The sequence below is a fragment of the Piliocolobus tephrosceles genome, chromosome 2, assembly GCF_002776525.5.
Source record: "Piliocolobus tephrosceles isolate RC106 chromosome 2, ASM277652v3, whole genome shotgun sequence".
In the NCBI taxonomy this organism is placed as follows: Eukaryota; Metazoa; Chordata; class Mammalia; order Primates; family Cercopithecidae; genus Piliocolobus; species Piliocolobus tephrosceles.
This window is the reverse complement of record NC_045435.1, coordinates 94,718,377-94,739,877: the sequence shown is the minus strand read 5'-3', so window position 1 is coordinate 94,739,877 and position 21,501 is coordinate 94,718,377. Positions and strand designations below refer to the sequence as shown.

At 44.0% G+C, this 21,501-nt stretch overlaps 1 protein-coding gene and 1 pseudogene across 4 annotated transcripts in view; one reads left to right on the top strand and one right to left on the bottom strand.

Annotated features, from left to right (window-relative positions):
- ULK4 (unc-51 like kinase 4) overlaps nt 1-12,480 on the bottom strand; it is a 711,191-nt gene extending 698,711 nt beyond the window's left edge. For 2 of the 4 annotated variants that reach the window (XR_003309577.1, XM_023231716.3), the window contains exons 1-2: nt 12,256-12,480; nt 4,844-5,029 (exon numbers count right to left, since the gene is read on the bottom strand). Coding sequence is in view for 2 of the 4 variants with exons in the window: in XM_023231716.3 (XP_023087484.1) it covers nt 4,844-4,981 (138 nt within the window). In the remaining 2 variants the exon portion in view is untranslated. The remainder of the gene's footprint in view (nt 1-4,843; nt 5,030-12,255) is intronic. The other 2 variants (XM_026454878.1, XM_026454879.1) reach the window with 2 other exon arrangements.
- Nucleotides 5,641-5,959, top strand: LOC111555529 (annotated as a pseudogene).
- Nucleotides 12,481-21,501: the final 9,021 nt, after the last annotated feature.

Genomic DNA, 21,501 nt, shown 5'->3' with positions numbered 1-21,501 from the left:
GCCTCAGCCTCCCAAGTAGCTGGGATTACAGATACCCACCACCATACTCAGCTAATTTTTGTATTTTTAGTGGAGATGGGGTCTCACCATGTTGGCCAGGCTGGTCTCAAACTCCTGACCTCAGGTGATCTGCACCCCTTGGCTTCCCAAAGTGATGGGATTACAGGCATAAGCCACCACATCTGCCTTTTTTTTTTTTTTTTGAGACAGTGTCTCTGTCGCCCAGGCGGGAGTACAGTGGCATGATCGCGGCTCACTGCAACCTCCACCTCCAGCGCTGAAGCAATCCTCCTGTCTCAGCCTCCCAAGTAGGTGAGACTACAGGCACGCACCACAATGCCTGGCTAATTTTTCTATTTTTTCTAGAGACAAGGTTTCACCACGTTGCCCAGGCTGGTCCTGAACTTCTGGGCTCAAGTGATCTACCCACCTTGGTCTCTCAAAGTGGTGGGATTATAGGCAGGAGCCACTACACCTGGCACAGTCTGATGAGGTTTGATTGATGCAGGTACTGGCAAAACTCTCTTTATTTATTTATTTATTTTTTTTGAGACAAGGTCTCAGTCCGTCACTCAGGTTGGAGTGCAGTGGCACAATCATGGCTCACTGTGACCCCTGCGACCCAGGCCCAAGCAATCCTCCCACTTCAGCTTCCCAAGTAGCTGGGACCTCAGGTGCATGCCACCATCCCCGGTTAATTTTTGAGACAGAGTCTCGCCCTGTTGCCCAGGCTGGAGTGCAGTGGTGCAATCTTGGCTCACTGCAACCCCCACCTCCTGAGTTCAAGTGATTCTCCTGCCTTAGCCTCCCAAGTAGCTGCGACTACAGGCATGTGCCACCATGCCCGGCTGATTTTTTTGTATTTTTAATAGAGACAGGGTTTCACCATGTTGGCCAGGCTGGTCTTGAACTCCTGGCCTCAAGTGATCCGCCCACCTCGGCCTCCAAAAGTGCTGGGCTTACAGTCGGGACCCACCGCGCCTGGCCCACTCCTGGCTAATTTTTGTATCTTTTGCAGAGACACATTTTCACCATGTTGCCTAGGCTGGTCTCGAACTCCTGAGCTCAAGCAATCTACCTGCCTCAGCCTCTCAAAATGCTGGGATTACAGGTGTGAGCCACCATGCCCAGGGTGAATTTCTATACATTCACAAATGTACAATCGAAAAAGGAAATTAAGAAAACAACTCCATTTATAATAGCAGCAAAAAGAATAAAACACATAGGAATTAACTTAACCAAATGGGTAGAAAGGCTTACACAACAAAAACTACAAAACACTTCTGAAAGAAAATTTTAAAAGACATAAATAGGCCAGGTGCGGTGGCTCACGCCTGTAATCTCAGCACTTTGGGAGGCCAAGGCGGGCAGATCATGAGGTCAGGAGATTGAGACCATCCTGGCTAACACCGTGAAACCCCGTCTCTACTAAAAATACAAAAAATTAGCTGGGCGTGGTGGCGGGCACTTGCAGTCCCAGCTTCTGGGGAGGCTGAGGCAGGAGAATGGTGTGAACCCGGGAGGTGGAGCTTGCAGTAAGCCGAGACTGTGCCACTGCATTGCAGCCTGTGGGACAGAGGGAGACTCCATCTCCAAAAAAAAAAGACATAAATAAGTGGGAAAATATCATGTGTTTATGAATTAGAAGGCAATATTCAGATATTAATAATTGACATTCAAATACTACCCAAAATCAATCTATCCAAAGCAATCTATGCATTCAATGCAATTCTTATCAAAATCCCAACAACTTTTTTTGTGGGACTAGAAAAAATCTATCCAAAAATTCATATAGAATCTCAAGGTATGTCAAATGGCCGAAACAATCTTAAAAGAAAAAAAAAAAAAAAACAAAGCTGGAGAACACACACTTCCTGATTCCAAAACTTACTACAAAGCTACAGTAATAAAAACAGTATAGTACTGGCATAAAGACAGACATAGAGACCAACAGTATAGAATAAGGAGCCCAGAAATAAACCCTCACACATATGGTCAAATGACTTTCAACAAGTATTCCAAAACTATTCAATGGAGAAAGGGCAGTCTTTTCAACAAATGGTACCCGGAAAACTGGATATCCACACATAAAAGAGAAGCTGGACCTTTACTGTTGTGGTCTGAATGTGTCCCTCTAAAATTCACATTGAAACCTAATGCCCATTGTGGTGGTATATTAGGAGGTGGAACCTTTAGGAGATGATTAAGTCATGAGGGCTCTGCCCTCATAAATAAAATTAGCACCCTTAGAATAGAGCCTTAAGGGGGCCTGTTTTCCTCTTCTGCCATGTGGGAACACATAGAAGGCACCATCTTTGAGAAAGACAGCAAGCCCTTACCAGACACCAAAACTGCTGGCACCTTAATCCTGGACTTCCCAGTCCCAAGAACTGTGACCAATTTGGTTTTAGCAGCCCAAACAAACTGAGACATTTACCGAACACCACATACAAAACTTAACTCAAAATGAGTTAAATATCACTGAGGTAAAAATACATAACTCTCAGAACAACAAATAGGACAAAAGCTTCATGACACTGGGCTTGGTGATGATTTTTGGATATTTGGATAAGACATCAAAGACACACATAAATAACAAAAAAAAGACAAATGTGACTCTGCAAAATTTTAAACTTTAGTACAACAAAAGGCAATATCAACAAAGTGAAAAGGCAACCTATGGAATATGAAAATATATTTGCATATCATATATCTGATAACAGATTAATATCTAGAATATATAAAGAAGTCATAAAACTTAGCAAGAAAACAACCAACCAGATTAGAGAATGGGCAAAGGATTTGTGGAAATGGACAAAAAGAATAGACATTTCTCCAAAGAAGATATACAAATTATCAACAAGCACATGAAAAGATGCTGCTCAGCATCACTAGTCATTAGGGAAATGCAAATCACAACGATAATGAGATACCACCTCACACCCATTAGGATGGTTACTGTCAAAAAAAAGAAAAAAAAGTACTGAGAAGGATGCAGAGAAACTGAACCCTTATACACTGATGGGCTGGAAGGTAAAGATGGCAGAGCTGCTAAGGAAAACAGTATGGCAAGTCTTCAAATAATTAAAAATACAATTACCTTAGCACCAGCAATTCCACTTCTGAGTATATACACAAAAGAAAGCAAGATATCAAAAAGATATTTGTATCCACATTTCATAGCACCATTGTTCACAATAATTAAAACATGGAAGCAACTTGTGTCCACTGTTACATAAATAGATAAGCAAAATGAATTTCATATATGTACAATGAAATATGATTCAGCCTTAAAAAGGAGGAAATTCTGACACATGCTTCAACGTGGATAAACCTTGAGGACATTACACTAAGTGAAATAAGTCAGACACAAAAAAGAAAAATGCTGTATGATATCGTTTATATAGAGTAGTCAAAACCACAGAAACAAAAAGTAGAATGATAGTTGCCAAAAGCTGGAGAAGGAGAAATGAAGAATTACAGTTTAATGGGTACAGAGCTTCAGTTTTACAAGATGAAAAGAGTTACGGGGATAGATGGAGGTGATTGTTGCACAGTAATATGAATGTACCTATTATCCCTAAACTGTACAATTAAAAATCACTAAGGTACAAACTTTATGTTATATTGTATTTTACCAATATATTGGTAAAAATAATACCAATTATTATTTTATTTATATATGTTATATATATATCATATATAACATATTATATATGATATATAAATAAAATAATATATATTATATATACCATATAAATAAAATAATAATATATTATGTTATATATTATACATATTTATATAGATATATATATATATTTTTTGAGATGGAGTCCAACTCTGTCGCCCAGGTTGGAGTGCAATGGCGTGATCTCGGCTCACTGCAACCTCCACCTCCCAGGTTCAAGCAATTCTCCTGCCTCAGCTTCCTGAGTAGCTGGAATTACAGGCATGCACTACCACGCCCAGCTAATTTTTGTATTTTTAGTAGAAACGGGGTTTCACCATGTTGGTCAGGTTGGTCTTGAACTACTGACCTTGTGATCCGCCCGCCTCGGCCTCCCAAAGTGCTGGGAAGCCACCGCGCCCAGCCCACAATATTTTTTTTTAAGTTAGGTATGGTCCAAGAAGCCTAGGCTATAAAGTGACACAGCTATTTCCAACCCAAGTCACTCTCACCCAGTGTCCTTCCTTGACAGTAAATTGCAGAGGTAGGGGGGAACCTGCTTGTCTCCTAAATACACCAAATTCAAAAAGTAAATTACCTAATATACAATATTGTTTCCAGGCTGGGCTCATTGGCTCCTGCCTGTAATCCCAACACTTTGGGAGGCTGAGGCAGGCAGATTGCTTGAGCTCAGAAGTTCAAGACCAGCCTGGGCAACATAGCCAAACCCCGACTCTATGAAAAATACAAAAAATTAGCCAGGTGTGGTGCTATGTGCCTGTAGTCCCAGCTACTCTGGAGGCTGAGGTGGGAGGATCATTTGAGCCCAGGAGGTCAAGGCTGCAGTAAGCCCAGTGTACTCCAGTCTGGGCAACAGAGACAGACAGACCCTGTTTCTAAGGGAAGGAAAAAAAAAAAAAAGAGTATAGTTTCCCTGACTTATACTCCCCACCAAAAAAAAAGAAACAAAAAAGAAAATTAAATTAGTCATTACTTGGTTATGTTTATTACTCATTATTCAGGACTGGTGGCCCTGAATAGATAGAAGGTCACCCATTCCGGACTGAAAATGTGGCATTTGATATATCAAATTCAATGACTACTGTGAAAATGCTACCCCCTTCTACCCATCATAGCTCTCTATTTCCCCATGCCAATGGAAATACACTAACTTACCCAGTTGGTTATTTCAGGCCTTTTGCACTTATCAGTACAAAGAATGGCTACAAAATTGATTGTTCCCTTCCGTCGCCCTTTATAGACAACAGTCTTGCTTCCTCTTCCAATCTCCTCATACAGAATAAAGTTTTCCATCTCTGGGCCGATTTCTCACATACAGTAGAATAATAGCATCTCTAGCTCCTAAAAAGTAAACAAAAATGACATTGATAAATGCAAGCTAGTTGCACAATTAATTAGGCTAGGATAATTAGCCCAGGATATTTTATGTGTAAAAAAATCTAGCAATTTGACGAATTCATAAAATTCATCTACAAATGTTTAATACTAGTGCTAATGTTTTTGCAGGATGAACGAAGCTACGGAGCAAATAAATAAAATTTCACAGCCGGCGCAGTGGCTCACGCCTGTAATCCCAGCACTTTGGGAGGCCGTGGCAGGGGGATCGCCTGAGGTCAAGAGTTCGAGACCAGCCTGGCCAACATGGTGAAACCCTGTCTCTACTAAAAAACACAAAACTTGGCCAGGCGTGGTGATGCGCGCCTGTAATCCCAACTACGCGGGAGGCTGAGGCAGGAGAATCGTTTGAACCCAGGACTGCACTCTAACCAGGGTGACAGAGAGAGACTCCGTCTCAAAAAAAAAAAAAATTCACAAATCAATATTCAAGTTCCCATCAACAAGATTCTTCTTTTTAAAACACAGTGGCCGCCCATGCCTCTAGGGCGGGTAGATACCCCGGCATTCCATGCGGCCGGCCCTTCCGCCACGGCCACCACTGGAGAGCGGCAGCCATGGCTCTGAGCTACCCTGTGGCCGTGGGCCTCGATGGGGGCCACAGGGTGACCAAAAATGGGAGCAAGCCTGGCCCAGCCACCGCCAAAGTGGGCAACAGACCAAGCACACCAAGTTTGTGCGGGACATTATCCCAAAGGTATATGGCTTTGCTCCCTACGAGCCGACGTGCCATGGAGTTGCTCAAGGTCTCCAAGGACAAATGGCCCTCAAGTTCATCCAGAAAAGAGTGGGGGACACATCCGCACCAAGATGAATAGATAAGAGCTAAGCAACGTCCTGCCCGCCAAGAGGAAAGTGGCTGCCAAGAAGGACTGAGGCCCCCTACCCTCTGTCAATAAAACCTTCACAGAAAAAAAAATGTGAAAGTAACAACTATTTCGAACAAGAGTAACAAAATCCAGGTATGAATTAGATTTTACCCATCATCTCGTATCTTACTTTCTCAGTTACAATGGAAACCTGGTACAATGGAAAACAACATCTGCACAATGGGATAATATATGTGAGGCAGGAGAATAGAGTCTGGAGGCAGGGAACCTAAGGCTGTTTCACACTGACTTCCTATAACAAAATTGAAAGGAAAACCCTAACTTTCCACGCCTAAATAACAAAAGGACCACAGGCTATTTAACTGATGGCAACCAATCAGAGTGATTGGGGCGGAGTCTTGCTTTGCAACTTTGTAACTTCACCTTGGCATCTAACTGGCTGCAGAGAGTGGAATCAATCAATGCAATGGAATCAATGAAATTGGCTGATAGCAACCAATCAGACCGATTGCAGGCCACCACTTGATTTACAGGAGGTGAGCATGAAAAGGCCAATGGGAAACTTCTAGGGAGTGTTTGGACTGGGTATCCCTATCCTGGACTTCCAGCGCTGCTCAGGCGGCTCCCACACTGTGGAGTGTACTTTCGTTTTCAATAAATCCCTGCTTTCATTCTTTTGTTGCTTCATTCTTTCTTTGCTTTGCTGGGCATTTTCTCCAATTCTTTGTTCAAAATGCCAAGAACCTGGACAACCTGCAGTCAAGACCCTCTGCCAGTCTTGACTGGTATGCCCCACCTAAACCTTATAAATTATGAGAAGCAAAAGAGAAGCATATGCCCTACCTAAACCTTATCAATTATGAGAAGCAAAAGAGAAAACAAGTGAAAATACAGTATAAACAAATATGGAATGATAGGTCCACGTAATCCCTAGAGACCAAAGGAGTCAATCCAAGTATCATTAATACTACTGGCTCGTAGACCAAATTGGGCATGCTGCCTGCTTTTGTAAATAAAGTTTAATTGGAACAGAGCCACACCCATTCATTTATATATTGATTATGGCTGCTTTCAAACTGCTATATATTGCCTATGACAGAGTTGGGTGGTTGTGACAGCGACTCTACAGCCTGCACAAGCCCTAAAATATTTACTGTTTGTCCCTTTATTAAAAAAAGTTTGCCAACCCCTGCTCTAAATCAAGATGTTTGTTGTTGTTGGTTTAACCAAGGACTTCAACTTTCACCTAAGGTATAAGAAGTTAAATGAGTTCGTTTTCTTGGCCAAAATAACCCTTTAATTTTCATAAGTAAATAAGGACTTGATGTAATCTCTTATCAGACATCTTATTTAGAATTTCAGTTAAAGTGTAATTAGAGTATTAAACAATATATTACAAGTTAATCTAAGTAATTCATTAAAATCATTCTTTCAGCCTGAATACAGTGGCTCACGCCTGTAATCCCAGCACTTTGGGAGGCCGAGATGAGCTGATCACCTGAGGTTAGGAGTTTTAGACCAGCCTGACCAACATGGCAAAACCCTATCTCCACTAAAAATACAAAAATTAGCCAGGCATGGTGGCACACGCTTGTAATCCCAGCTACTCGGGAGGCTGAGGTAGGAGAATCGCTTGAACCCAGGAGGCAGAGGTGGCAGTGAGCTGAGACGGTGCCACTGCACTCCAGCCTGGAAGACAGAGCACCACTCAAAAACAAAAAACAAATCCATCTTTCATAACCTGGCATCTCTTTGGAAAGATATGTTACACTATATTAAACTTTCCAGAAACTCACAATATATCTACATATCAAAACAGCACATTGGCCAGGCACGGTGGCTTGCACCTATAATCTCACCCCTTTGGGAGGCCAAGGCAGAAGAATTGCTTGAGCCCAGGAGATGGAGGCTGCAGTGAGCCACAATTGCATCATGGTACTCCAGCCTAGGCAACAGAGTGAGACCATGTCTCAGAGAAAAAAAAAAAAGAAAAAAAAAAAACTTAAAAAGCACATTGGGCTGAACTCAATGGCTCATGCCTGTAATTCCACCACTTTGGCCAAGGAGGGAGGTTCAGTTGAGGCCAGGAGTTTGAGACCAACCTGGGAAACGTGGCGACACATCATCTCTACACAGTATTTTAAAATTTTTAAAAATTAGCCAGCAGTGGCAGCCTGTGCATGTAGTCCCAGTTATTTGGGAGGCTGAGGCAGGAGGATAGCTTGAACCCGGGAGGCAGAGGATGCAGTGAGCCAAGATCTCACCACTGCACTCCAGCCTGGGCAACAAAGTGAGCCCCTGTCTCAAAAAAAAAAAAAACAAAAAAAACAAAAAAAAACTTTGTATACCTCAAATACATACAATTACTGGTAGATCATACCTCAATATGGGTATATTAAAGAATTAAAAGCAGGGTCTCAGAGATATTTGTACCCCACATATTCACAGCTGCATTATTCACAATAGTTAAAACATGGAAGCAACTTGTGTCCACTGAAACATGGATAAGCAAAATGTAATATATTTTGCTTTTGCAAAAACGAAGTTTTAGAGACTGGTGCACAACAATGTAACTGTTCTTAACCTCTACTAAACTTGTACCCTTAAAAAGGGTTAAGATGGAAAATTTTATGTGTATTTTACCACAATTAAAAATTTTTTAAGACTTTAAAAAATTAATAACAAAACTGGTGAATATATTGGCTGGATGTGGTGTCTCAAGCCTGTAATCCCAGCACTTTGGGAGGTCAAGTCAGGCAGATCACCTGATGTCACAAGTTCGGGACCTGGCTGGCCAACATGGTGAAACCCCATCTCTACTAAAAATACAACAACAACAAAAAAAAATTATCCAGGAATGGTGGCACACACCTGTAATCCCAGCTACTCAAGAGGGTGAGGCAAGAGAATGACTTGAACCTGGAACGCGGAGGGAGGTTGCAGTGAACTGAGATTGCACCATTGCACTCCAGCCTGGGTGACAAGAGTGAAACTCTGTCTCAAAAAAAAAAAAAAAAAAAAAAAAATTTAAGAAAACTCATTTTACAGATCAAAAAAAAAAAAAAAATCCAAGATTGTTCTATCCTAGGAGAGGAAAATTTTTTTCTATAAAATGTTAGGGGGTAAACATTTTAGGTTTTACACTTTATGGTTTCTGTCACAGCTACTCACCTTTGCTCTTGAACTAGAAAGCAACCAGAGACAATAAGCAAATGGATGGATATGGCTGAGTTCCATTAAAACTTTTATTTGTGGGTGGGGTGCGATGGCTCACACTTGTAATCCCAGCACTTTGGGAGGCCAAGGCAGGTAGATCACCTGAAGTCAGGAGTTCAAGACTAGCCTGGGCAACGTGACAAAACCCCATCTCTACTAAAAATACAAAAATTAGGCCAGGCGCAGTGGTTCACACCTGTAATCCCAGCACTTTGGGAGGCCGAGGCGGGTAGATCACCTGAGGTCAGGAGATCAAGACCATCCTGGCTAACACAGTGAAACCCCATCTCTACTAAAAATACAGGAAATTAGCCAGGCATGGTGGCACGCACCTGTAGTTCCAGCTACTTGGGAGGCTGAGGCAAGGGAATGGCTTGAACCCGGGAGGCGGAGGTTGCAATGAACCAACTGCGCCACTGCACTTCAGCCTGGGTGACAGACATACCACCTCAAAAAAATAATAATAATAATAATTAAAAACAAAAAGGCACGGGTTAGTATCTTTCTTTTCATGACAGTTTCCGTAAGTCCTTTTTATATTCCTCTTCGTTCTAAAACGCATTCATTAAAAAGAATGAAATCCTACCACACCCAGCTAATTTTTTGTGTTTTTGGTAGATATGGGGTGTCGCTATGTTGCCCAGGCTGGTCTAGAACTCCTGGCCTACAGTGATCCGCCTGTCTTGGCCTTCCAAAGTGCTAGGATTATAGGTATGAGCCACCGCGCCTGCCACTAAGTTATTTTTCAATGTAATCCCAACACTTTTGGAGGTGGAGGCAGGATTATCTGAGGCCAAGAGCTCAAGACCAGCCTGGGCAACATGATGAGATCCCGACTCTACACAAATACAATAGCCTGGCATGGTGGTGCACGCCTGTGGGGCCTCAGTCTCCCAAGTAGCTGGGACTATAGGCACGTGCCACCAGCAGCTACATGGTATGTATTATAACCAAAATAAGATTAAACTGACAGTATGCTAAGATGGGAAGTTATTAAGACAGAAAAAAATATAATCAGAAACCTTAAGTGTTCAGAAATTGTCTACATTAGGATATATCAGGATAAGATGATAAAATAAGTTTTCATAAGGTATGTATAACTGAGTTCTTGAAAATAAGGTTTTAGGCTACAGGTGAAAAAATGAAGTACAATCTTGTGTTTTTTTGTTTGTTTGTTTGTTTGTTTTAAGGAAGGCTAGGTCTTGAACCCCCGGGCTCAAGCAATCCTCCTGCCTCAGACTCCCAAAATTCTGGAATTACAGGTGCAAGCCACCGCCCAGCCAATCCTGAAATTTTGAATTTGATTTAGGCCAAATTCATTTCCTTAACCTTTACTTTAGTCACATCTGACCATCAAGTCATATCTGGACAATTTCAGTCTGAAATTAACAAAACACATTAGCTATAAATCTGTTTAGGGTGGTTTGTCACTTTCAAACATTTCTCCTCTCTAGGGCTCAGTTTCCTTAGAGTAAAATAAGAATTGGATCAGATGATTTTCTATCTTTTTTTTTTGGACAGGGTCTCACTCCGTGGCCCAGGCTGGAGTGCAGGGGCAAGATCTAGGCTCACTGCAACCTCCACCTCCAGGGTTCAAATGATACTCGTGCCTCAGGCTCCGGCATGCCACCACAACCAGCTAATTTTTTGTGTTTCTGGTAGATATGAGGTTTCGCTATGTTGCCCAGGCTGGTCTAGAACTCCTGGCCTCAAGTGATCCACCTGTCCAGGCCTTCCAAAGTGCTAGGATTACAGGTATGAGGCACCGTGCCTGGCACTAAGTTGTTTTTCAATAACTTATTAATAGTTGAAATTCCAAGACTTTAAGATTCTTTAACTCAGTCCAAAGACGTTCCCCATTACAGACTTCCTAATATTCATTTTTAAATCTGTAACCTCTTAGTTGTAAAATAAAACACAAATACAGAAAACTCCACAAAATATAGTTTAATGAATTACTAAAGAGGGACACACTTCTAATCACTACCCAGGGTCAGGAAATAGGATTTTGCCAGCCACATAAGAAGCCCCTCCGTGAGCCTATCTCAGTCATCAACCCTCCTGATCCCCACAAGTAAGCACTCCCTGACTTTCGTAGCCATCACTTCCTTACGTTTCTTCATGATTTTCTCACTCGAGTATGCTTTCTGAGAAACCACAGTTTAGTCTCTTAACCTATAGTGCTCCTAGGGAAGTCTCTCTTAATTCACAAGTTCTCCTAAGAAGCATCTAAGAAGCCAGAAGGCAGAGCAAATATCACACGGTGCAAATGAGGCATTTAAGAGTCAGGGGGCAGGTCCTACATTCAAGGAACGCTGAGAGCGACCAGGTGATAAGAGCGCACAGGTGCCCACCTTCAGCACAATCATGACTCCCGCACCAGAAGCATGAGCATCACCTGGGACTTAATAGAAATGAAAAAGTTACCGGCCCTGCCCCAGATTTACAGAATCATACAATCCGGCGGTAGGGCCTGGCCTTCTGTGTTACTACACGCTCTGGGGTGACTGGGATGCGCTCAAGTCTGTGAACTGCCGGCCAAATCAACCTTCGCCTGAGATGTAACCGATGGCGAGCGCCATGCTAAGCACTACATAGGTGCTCCTCCTCGCTGCACTTTACAGACTAAATAATTACAGACTCAGGGCCGCTACGTAGTCACTCGCATCCCACTCCCCAGGCAGCTCGCGGCGGGCGAATCGGCGGCTTTCGCGGCCTCCCTACGTCCACAGGCATCAGATCGCGAGGCCGGCTGGGAGCCTAGGAAGCGCTGCAGGGCGGTGAAGACGCGGTCCGCTCTGGGGAGTTAAAAGGTGGCGTCCATAAAGCACATCTCCCAAGCCGAAAAACACGAGCCTTCTCTCCCCGCTGCACCCAGGTCCTAGAAGAGGCGTCCCATGTGCCCTTAACTAAAGCCCGGATAAAAACGGGCGGTTTTTCGTTTAACACGAGCGCAAAGCGGGGGAGAGCAGCAGGCACGGGGTCCACGGGGAGAAGGAGAGAGGGAGGACAGGCTCCCCCACTCTCCCACCACCCCCGCCCCTGCAGGCCTGCGCTCTCTTCTGCGACCGCTTAGGCAGACACGAACCCAGACTCGTGGCTACTAAAACCGCCACTGCCACGCACCTGGTAGGTAAGTCAAGAAAGACTCGAGTCCTCTTGGCTGCTCCCGCGGTTGCGCGCATCTCGGCCTCTGCCTCAGGACAGGTCCACATTCCCAAGAATAGGGGAGAAAGCAGTGAAGCAAAGCGGAACGCGCGGAAGCGCCGACCAGCCTTACGGAGGTGGAGCCCCTCCAGGTTTGGATTCGTCCATACGGTTTCCAGGGCAGCACACAGAACGCCGGAAGAAGCTCAGGAAGCTGACTGGCTGTACAGTTTCCGTTCCTGTTGGCGGGGACCCGGAAGTGAGTAACCACGAGAGCCCCTCCCTCCACCCAAAGGGTATCACGCCCGGCCTTTGGACGAGCCCACAGGCCAGAGACTGGGGCGGTCTTGTAGGCCTACCACCCCTCTATGTTTGGATTTGCTCATTCCATCTCCATGGCAGCACTCAGGCCGCCGGAAAAACGCAAAGCGCTGATTGGCAAAGAGTCTCAGTTCCTATTGGCTAGAGCCCGAAGCCAGTGAGGGACTATTCTTCAATCTTAAGTGGGTGCTGAAGCTAGAGTGTGAAGTCCTGGACCGTCGTCGTTTTTTTTCTCTTCCCGTCCCCACTGTACTGTTTCCTTCCATTCTCTTCTTTCTGGCGTCTTCTGGGAGCCCAGGTGGACGTGGTGGCATAGTCTGGATAACCAATGGCGGCGCAGAAGCAGGGCTCCCAGAGTCCTCACCATTTAGAAAAGAGAAGGCTGTGAATTACCTTCCTTTTTGGAGATGGAGGAAACAGATGAGACCCTCTGATCCCAAGTTGATTGTGTAAACTAAAAATAACAGTTCCAAGCCCCCCTACCAACTGAGTGGACCCCTCCTCTGGGCCAAAGGCATGTCAAAGTTAACCTGAAGAACTAGCACAGGCCATGATGGGAAGATGGGGTGGGACAGGCTTCATTATACCCTCCTCCCTTTGGAATACAGGCACAGCTGACCAGCATTAACATTAAACAGAGACCATAAGACTGACGAAACAGACTTTTTGCAGCAATAAGATATCAACATGGCAGCAAGCCCCGAAAGACATTGAAGTATTTTATCCATATATATATATGCACACACACATATACATATATACTCTTAAATATATATATACATATATACACATATATATATATATTTTGAGACGGAGTCTCACTCCATCACACGGGCTAGAGGGCAGTGGCGCAATCTAGGCTCACTGCAACCTCCACCTCCTGGGTTCAAGTGATTCTCCTGCCTCAGCCTCCCAAGTAGCTGGGATTACAGGCGTGTGCCACCACACCGACTAATTTTTAGTAGAGACGGGGTTTCGCCATGTTGGCCAAGCTGGTCTTCAACTCCTGACCTCAGTTGATCCACCCACCTTGGCCTCCCAAAGTGCTGGGATTACAGGTGTGAACCACTGTGCCCAGTCAAATATATTTCTTTGACGTATTTTGAAATGGCTTTGCAGCGCTATTTCTTCTCAGGGGGAATCGACATTCTGTGACGAATCCCCTTGTCTTTCCAGGTCTTTTCCCTGATGCTGGGGAGTTAACTAAGAACCTGACACTTGTTTTAAGTCTGATAAAAAACATTTACAATCTATTCTCTCTGAAACCTGTTACATAGAGGCTTCATCTGCATAACAAGAACCCTGGTCTCTGCAACCTTTTATCTCAACCCAGACACTGCTTTCTGTTGGTTCCAGGTCTTTATGTAATAACTCTTTTAACCAATTGCCAATTGTAAGGTATATGGATGTGCTTTGGTCAAGGAATAGGCCAAGGTGGGTATCTGGGCCAGAGTGACTCAGCGAGTTTAGGATACAGGCGCATATTCCACTTGTTATATAACTTGTTTACGTGAGTTCATATTAGAATCTGACCACTGTTATCTGTTGAAGGTATAACTGCCCTACTGATACTGTGCACAGGGCTGAGTTCGGCACAGCACGACCTGGTTCGTACACTGGTGCCCAGAGTAATGCTACTAACCCCTCTAAGGGAGAGCGGTTGCCCTTAAGGTGGGCAGAGGGGAGCTGAGCCAGGAACCAGCTTTTGCTCAGACGGAGAATTAAGCTGCTGACCCTGACAGACCTGGCTTTGCAGGCCAGGGTGTGCAGCTGCAGGCATGGGGGCAAGAGGAGCCACAGAGCCAGAGCAGACAGTCGAGATAAAGCTGGACAGTGTGGGAGAGCTAGTGCGATTAAGCTGCTGCTGAGAGAGCTGCTGAATAAAACTACATTTCACTTGCCTACATGCCCCCCACCCCAACTAGTGTTCTTTCAGCTATTCACCCATCCACCCACTCCCCTTGGACCTCAGCTGGGGTTGGAACTTGACAATCGGCGTAGTCGTGGCATAACACCAATCACCTCTTAACTCCACCCTGATGTAGAAGCTCTTTCCAGCTTTCCTGACCCAACCATTACCTTATGTTATGTATTGATTGGTATCTTATTTCTCCGTAAAACATGTGAAACCAAGCTGCAGCTCAGCAAAAAAACAAAAAAAAAAAAACAAAACAAAACAAAAAAAGCTGCAGCTCGGTCACCTTAGCTGTCAGGCCTCTGAGCCCGAGCTAAGCCATCATATCCCCTGTGACCTGCATGTACACATCAAGCTAGGCTGAAGCAACTGAAGATCCACAAAGGAAGGGAAAATAGCCTTAACTGATGATATTCCACCATTGTGATTTGTTTCTGCCCCACCCTACCTGATCAAAGTACTTTGTAATCTCCCCCACCCTTAAGAAGGTTCTTTGTAATTCTCCCCACACTTGAGAATGTACTTTGTGAGATCCACCCCCTGCCTGCAAATATTGCTCCTAACTCCACTGCCTATCCCAAAACCTAGAAGAACTAATGATAATCCCACCACCCTTTGCTGACTCTTTTTTTGGACTCAGCCCGCCTGCACCCAGGTGAAATAAACAGCCTTGTTGCTCACGCAAAGCCTGTTTGGTGGTCTCTTCACACGGACGTGTGAGACATTAGCCACATGTTCTTAGGGCCTCTTGAGACTGCCTCGAGCCATGGTCACTCAGATTTGACTCAGAATAAATCTCTTTAAATATTTTACAGAGTTTAACTCTTTTTGTCAACCATCACTTAAGGCTTTCAAAGCTCCACACTTGCAAATTTCAACCACCAGACACATTGGAACCTGTACTCCAGCCTGAGTAACAGAGCAAAACCCTCTCTAAAAAGGAAATATAAAAAGAAATTTTATTTTTTGCTAATTTTATATGCATCGTTATGTAATGCCTTTTTGTATGAAGTAACAAATAAATTTCTTTTCTGCAGCATTTAATGCAATCCTTTGCCTAAAGAAGGAAATTTCTATGTGCTTGAATGATTCTTTTTTTTTTGAGACAGAGTTTCACTCTTGTTGCCCGGGCTGGAGTGCAATGGCGTGATCTCGCCTCACCGCAACCTCCGCCTCCCAGGTTCAAGCAATTCTCCTGCCTCAGCCTCCTGAGTAGCTGGGATTATAGGAATGCGCCACCACGCCCAGGTAAGTTTTTGTACTTTTAGTAGAGACGGAGTTTCTTCATTTTGGTCAGGCTGGTCTCAAACTCCCGACCTCAGGTGATCCGCCCACCTCGGCCTCCCAAAGTGCTGGGATTATAGGCGTGAGCCACCACGCCCGGTCGAGAGATTCTTTATGATCATCCAGAGGTGAGAAAATGGACCAGCTCCCCACTTCAGCATCCTTCAATGCAAAAGTGGTTTGCAAACTTTACCATCAGAATCACCTGGAGCTCTTGTTAAACCGTAGATTTCTGGCCCCACCTACAAAACTTCTGGTTCCGTATCTCAATGGGGCCTAAAATTTTGCATTTCTATCGAGTTACCAGGTGATGTCAATGTTGCAAGTTGAGCACCACACTTTTCAAACAACCATCTAGAAAAAATGTTCTGATCTCAGATAAATCACATCTCCTTTTACTTCTAACCCTTCCTGCCTTCTCAAGAATCCCAGTATCCATTATTGTCAGTTTGGTGTATTTAACAGCTTTGGTAGGGAAAACGTTTCCTCATGGACTACAGCCAAATTAATGAAGATTAAAACTTTGAAATATTTTGTTTTTTCTGAGTTCTGATAAATAACCTAAAAGTTCATGTCAGAAGCAATATCAGATCCTGGGTCTTCTTAGCCTAAGTTCCTTGGATGCTTCTGTCAGAGGCATGCGAACCAGAGTGACTCCATCTTGAATACGAGCTGGGTAAAATAAGGGTGAGACCTTCTGGGCTGCATTCCCAGGTGGTTAGGCATTTTTAGTCACGGGATGAGAGAGGAGGTTGGCACAAGCTACAGGTCAGAAGACCTTGCTGATAAAACAGGTTGCAGTAAAGAAGCCAGCCAAAACTCACCAAAACCAAGATGGTGACAAAAGTGGCCTCTGGTCACCCTCACTGTGCATTATATGCTAATTTAAATGCATTAGCATGATAAAAGACACTCCCACCAGTGCCATGACAATTTACAAATGCCATGGCAACATCAAGAAGTTACTCTATTTGGTCTAGAAGTGGGAGGTACCCTCAGTTCTGGGAACTGCCCACCCTTTTTGCGGAAAACTTACGAATAATCCACCCATTGTATAGCATATATCAAGATATAGGCTGGGCATGGTGGCTGATGCCTGTAATCCCAGCACTTTGAGAGGTCAAGGTGGGCAGATCACTTGAGATCAGGAGTTTAAGACCAGCCTGGCCAAAATGATGAAACCCCATCTCCACTAAAAATACAAAAATTAGCCAGGCATGGTGGCACACACCTGTAATCCCAGCTACTCAGGAGGCTGAGGTGGGAGAATTGCTTGAACCCGGACGGGGTTGGGGGCTGAGGTTGCAGTGAGCCAAGATGGCACCACTGCACTCCATCCTGGGCGACAGAGTGAGACTCTGCCAAAGAAAGGAAGGCAGGAGGGAGGGAGGGAAGGAAGGACGAAAGGAAGGGAGGGAGGAAGGGAGGGAGGGAGAGAGGGAGGGAAGGAGGCAGGCAGGCAGGCAGGCAGGAAGGAAGGAACTATAACAATTATCAGTCCAGCAACCCAAGCTGCTGCCCTGCCTGTGGAGTAGCCATTCTTTTATTCCTTCACTTTCTTAATGAACTTACTTTTGCTTTCTTGTATGGATTCCCCTCGAATTCTTTCTTGCTTGAGATCCAAGGACCCTATTTTGGGGTCTGAATCGGGACCCCTTTCTGGTAACACTTCCAGGCAACACATGAACCTACAAAGACAATTAAATTTTTGTATGCATGTGCATTTGTTTCTGGCTAGAGGGTCTGTGAGTTTGGTCAGATTCTCAAAGGTGCCAATGACTCAGAAAAGTTTAAGAACTCCTGCTATAGATAATTTTAAGACAATATCACAAAAGACAAACTAGAGAAAGCATGGACCATTTTAAGACAGTATCACAAAAGACAAACCAGAGAGGCCGGGTGCAGTGGCTCATGCCTGTAATCCCAGCACTTTGGGAGGCCGAGGCAGGCGGATCACGAGGTCAGGAGATGGAGACCATCCTGGCTAACATGGTGAAACCCCATCTCTACTAAAACTACAAAAAATTAGCTGGGCATGGTGGCGAGCGCCTGTAGACCCAGCTCCTCAGGAGTTTGAGGCAGAAGAATGGCGAGCGCCTGTAGACCCAGCTCCTCAGGAGGCTGAGGCAGAAGAACGGTGTGAACCCAGGAGGCAGAGCTTGCAGTCAACTGAGATGGCACCACTGCCCTCCAGCCTGGGCAACAGAGCAAGACTCTGTCTCAAACAAAAAAAAAAAAAGACAAACCAGAGAAAGCATGGACCCTACTCAGTGACCACTACTGGTCCAAAGATTAGACCTTGACAGACATAAGTTCAATTTCAAAAAGCATAAAACAGTTGAGTGCTATTTAGATTCTTAAGTAGGACAAGAGCTGAAATGCCACGTTTTGAATTGCTTAAATTCCCAACTGCTTTCAGAGTGACCTTTGCTTTCATCTCAGTTTTAGATTTTCATTCTCATTATAATTGGTAAGAGTGGATCTGACATGGAGAATATCAATGTGGAGTTTATTCAGGCAAATTCTTCCTTCCAGAAACAACTAATGTCTCATCTTCCTCACTTCTGGATGATCATGAAGAACCTCTTGCCAGACTCAGTGGCTCATAGCTATAATCCCAGTACTTTGGGAGGCTGAGGTGAGAGGATCACCTGAGCCTAGAAGATCAAGGCTGCAGTAAGTCATGATCGCACCACTGCCCTCCAGTCTGGACGATAGAGTGAGACCTTGTCTCAAAAAAATTAAAAACAAAAAACTCTTAATTCAAGCACATAGAAACTTCCTTTTTTAAGGCCGGGTGCAGTGGCTCACACCTGTAATGTCAGCACTTTGTGAAGCCAAGGCAGGCAAATTACCTGAGGTCAGAAGTTGAAGATCAACCTGGCCAACATAGTGAAACCCCGTCTCTACTAAAAATACAAAAAGTAGCCAGGCATGGTGGTGGGTGCCTATAAAACCAGCTACTCAGGAGGCTGAGGCAGGTGAATCTCTTGAACCCGGGAGGCAGAGGTTACAGTGAGCAGAGATCATGCCACTGCACTCCAACCTGGGCAACAGAACAAGACTCTCAAAAAAAAAAAAGAAAGAAACTTTCTTTTTTAGGCAAAGCATTGCATTAGATATTGCAGAAGAGAAAAAATATTCATACAAAGAAGTATATGAATAATAATAATAATAATGCATGTAAAGTTAGCAAAATATAAAATTTGTTTTTAAATTTCTTTTCTTTTTTTTTTTTGAGACGGAGTCTCCCTCTGTCTCCCAGGCTGGAGTACAGTGGCATGATCTTGGCTCACCGCAACCTCTACCTCCTGTGTTCAAGCGATTATCCTGCCTCAGCCTCCCCAGTAGCTGGAATTATAGGCATCTGCCACCACGCCCAGCTAATTTTTGTATTTTTTAGTAGAGACGGGATTTCACCATGTCAACCAGGCTGGTCTTGAACTCCTGACCTCAGGTGAACCACCCACCACGGCCTTCCGAAATGCTGGGATTACAGGCATGAGCCATCACACCTGGCCTAAATTTCTTTTTTAGAGACAGGGCCTCCCTCTGTTGCCTAGGCTGCAATGCAGTAGCATGATAATAGCTCACTGTAGCCTCAAACTCCTGGGCTCACGAGATTCTCCCATGTCAGCCTCCCTAGTAGCTAGGACTCCAGATGCACACCACCATGCCCGGCTAATTGTGTGTGTGTGTGTGTGTATGGAGATGGGGCCTGGGGTCTCGCTATGTTGCCCAACCTGGTCTCAAGCAATCCTACCGTCTCAGACTCCCAAAGTGCTAGGATTACAGGCATGAGCCACCACACCCAAAAATGTTTATTATCTGAAGTATGCTTTACCCTCAAGTTCTAAAGGCACCTAAAAAGGAGGAAAAAAAATGTTTTATCATGTTTATTTTAAAATTATTTTATTTCTACAAATTCATGGGGTAAGTGTGAAATTTTGTTACACGCATGTAATTCATAGTGATCAAGTCAGGGTATTTAGGGTGCCCATCACTCAAGTTCCATATCTTTTTGTAAAGTATTGTCACTCTACTCTGCTATCAAACATTGAATTTCTTCCTTCTATCTTACTATATTTTTGTACACTTTAACAAACTTTACTTCATTATCCCCTCTCTCCGCACTCACCTTTCCCAGTCTCTGTGATTTATCTTTTCACTTCGTACCTCCATGTGATCAATGTTTTTAGCTTCCACATATAAGTAAGAGCATGAAATACTTGTTTTTTTTGTGCCTGGCTTATTTCACACAAAATAATGGCCTCCAGTTCCATTCATGGGGCTACAAATGACATTGTTTCATTATAGAAAAAAATTAATGAAAGAAAAGGAAAACAAATTAAGAAAATCCACTTGAATACTGGAGAGCAGTTCGAAGAAAGAATACTTATTTTGAAGGCTCTGAAGGACTTCACGGGTGCTCAGGGTGGCCCCTAAGACAGACTCTCCACCTCTACTTAGAAGGGAACAAAAATAAGACACTTGGGAAAGGCTACAATTGTCCTCACGAAATAATGTAGACTTAAGATTCAAGGTGAAGAACTGAACACATGAATTTACCGCAAATACTCCTAAAAGCTCACTACAATGACTAAATTGGGATTGAAACCATAAGGGCACTTAAGAACAAGCAAGGGAACCATCATTAGGTGGAAGTCCTGAAGCATTTTTTGGAACACAGAAAAGCACTTGACATTACACAAACAGAGGATTCATAGCAACTGCACCTCAGCCACTAACATGTTAGTCCTGGAGCATTTATCCTCATCTTGTTAATGAATGAAAAGAATTCCACCTTTAATACCAGCAGATCTCATCACCCAAGGCAAGTTTCTCCATGTAGTAACATTTACCTTCAAGGTAAAACATGGAAATACTTTCTAAACAATATGAACAAAAGGCTTGGGACAGTGGAGAATGAGTGAAAATCTGCCTTTTGAACCACAAAGCCTTTCCTTAAGCCCCTTTCCTGCAAACATAATGGCAATTAGTCTTCTAATCTTCAATTAAAAAATTGGAATGTTACTTATTGGGAAAGAGATTTGTACAAGAAATACTGACATCTGGCAAAAGAGAGTATTTCCTATTTTTTGTTTTGTTTTGTTTTTTTGAGACAAGGTCTGGCTCTATCGACCAGGCTGGAGTGCATAGTGTGATCTCAACGGCTGCAACCTCTGCCTCCTGGGCTCAAGCGATCTTTCCATCTCAGCATCCCAAATAGCTGGGACTACTGGTGTATGCCATGATGCCCAGATAATTTTTCTATTTTTTGGAGAGATGGATTTTTGCCTTGTTGCCCAGTCTGTTCTTGAACTCATGAGCTCAAGCGATTCACTGGCCTACGCCTCCCAAAGTGCTGGGATTAGACTTGAGCCTCCACAGCATCCGGGCCACATTTCCTAATTTAAAAACAAACAAACAAGAAAACCAGGACCGGGCACGGCGGCTCATGCCTGTAATCCCAGCACTTTGGGAGGCCGAGTCGGGCTGATCATCTGAGGTCGGGAGTTCAAGACCAGCCTGACCAACATGGAGAAACCCCGTCTCTACAGAAAATACAAAATTAGCCAGGCGTTGTGGCGCATGCCCGTAATCTCAGCTACTTGGGAGTCTAAGGCAGGAGAATGGCGTAAACCCGAGAGGCAGAGGTTGCAGTGAGCCGAGATCGTGCCATTGCACTCCAGCCCAGGCAACAA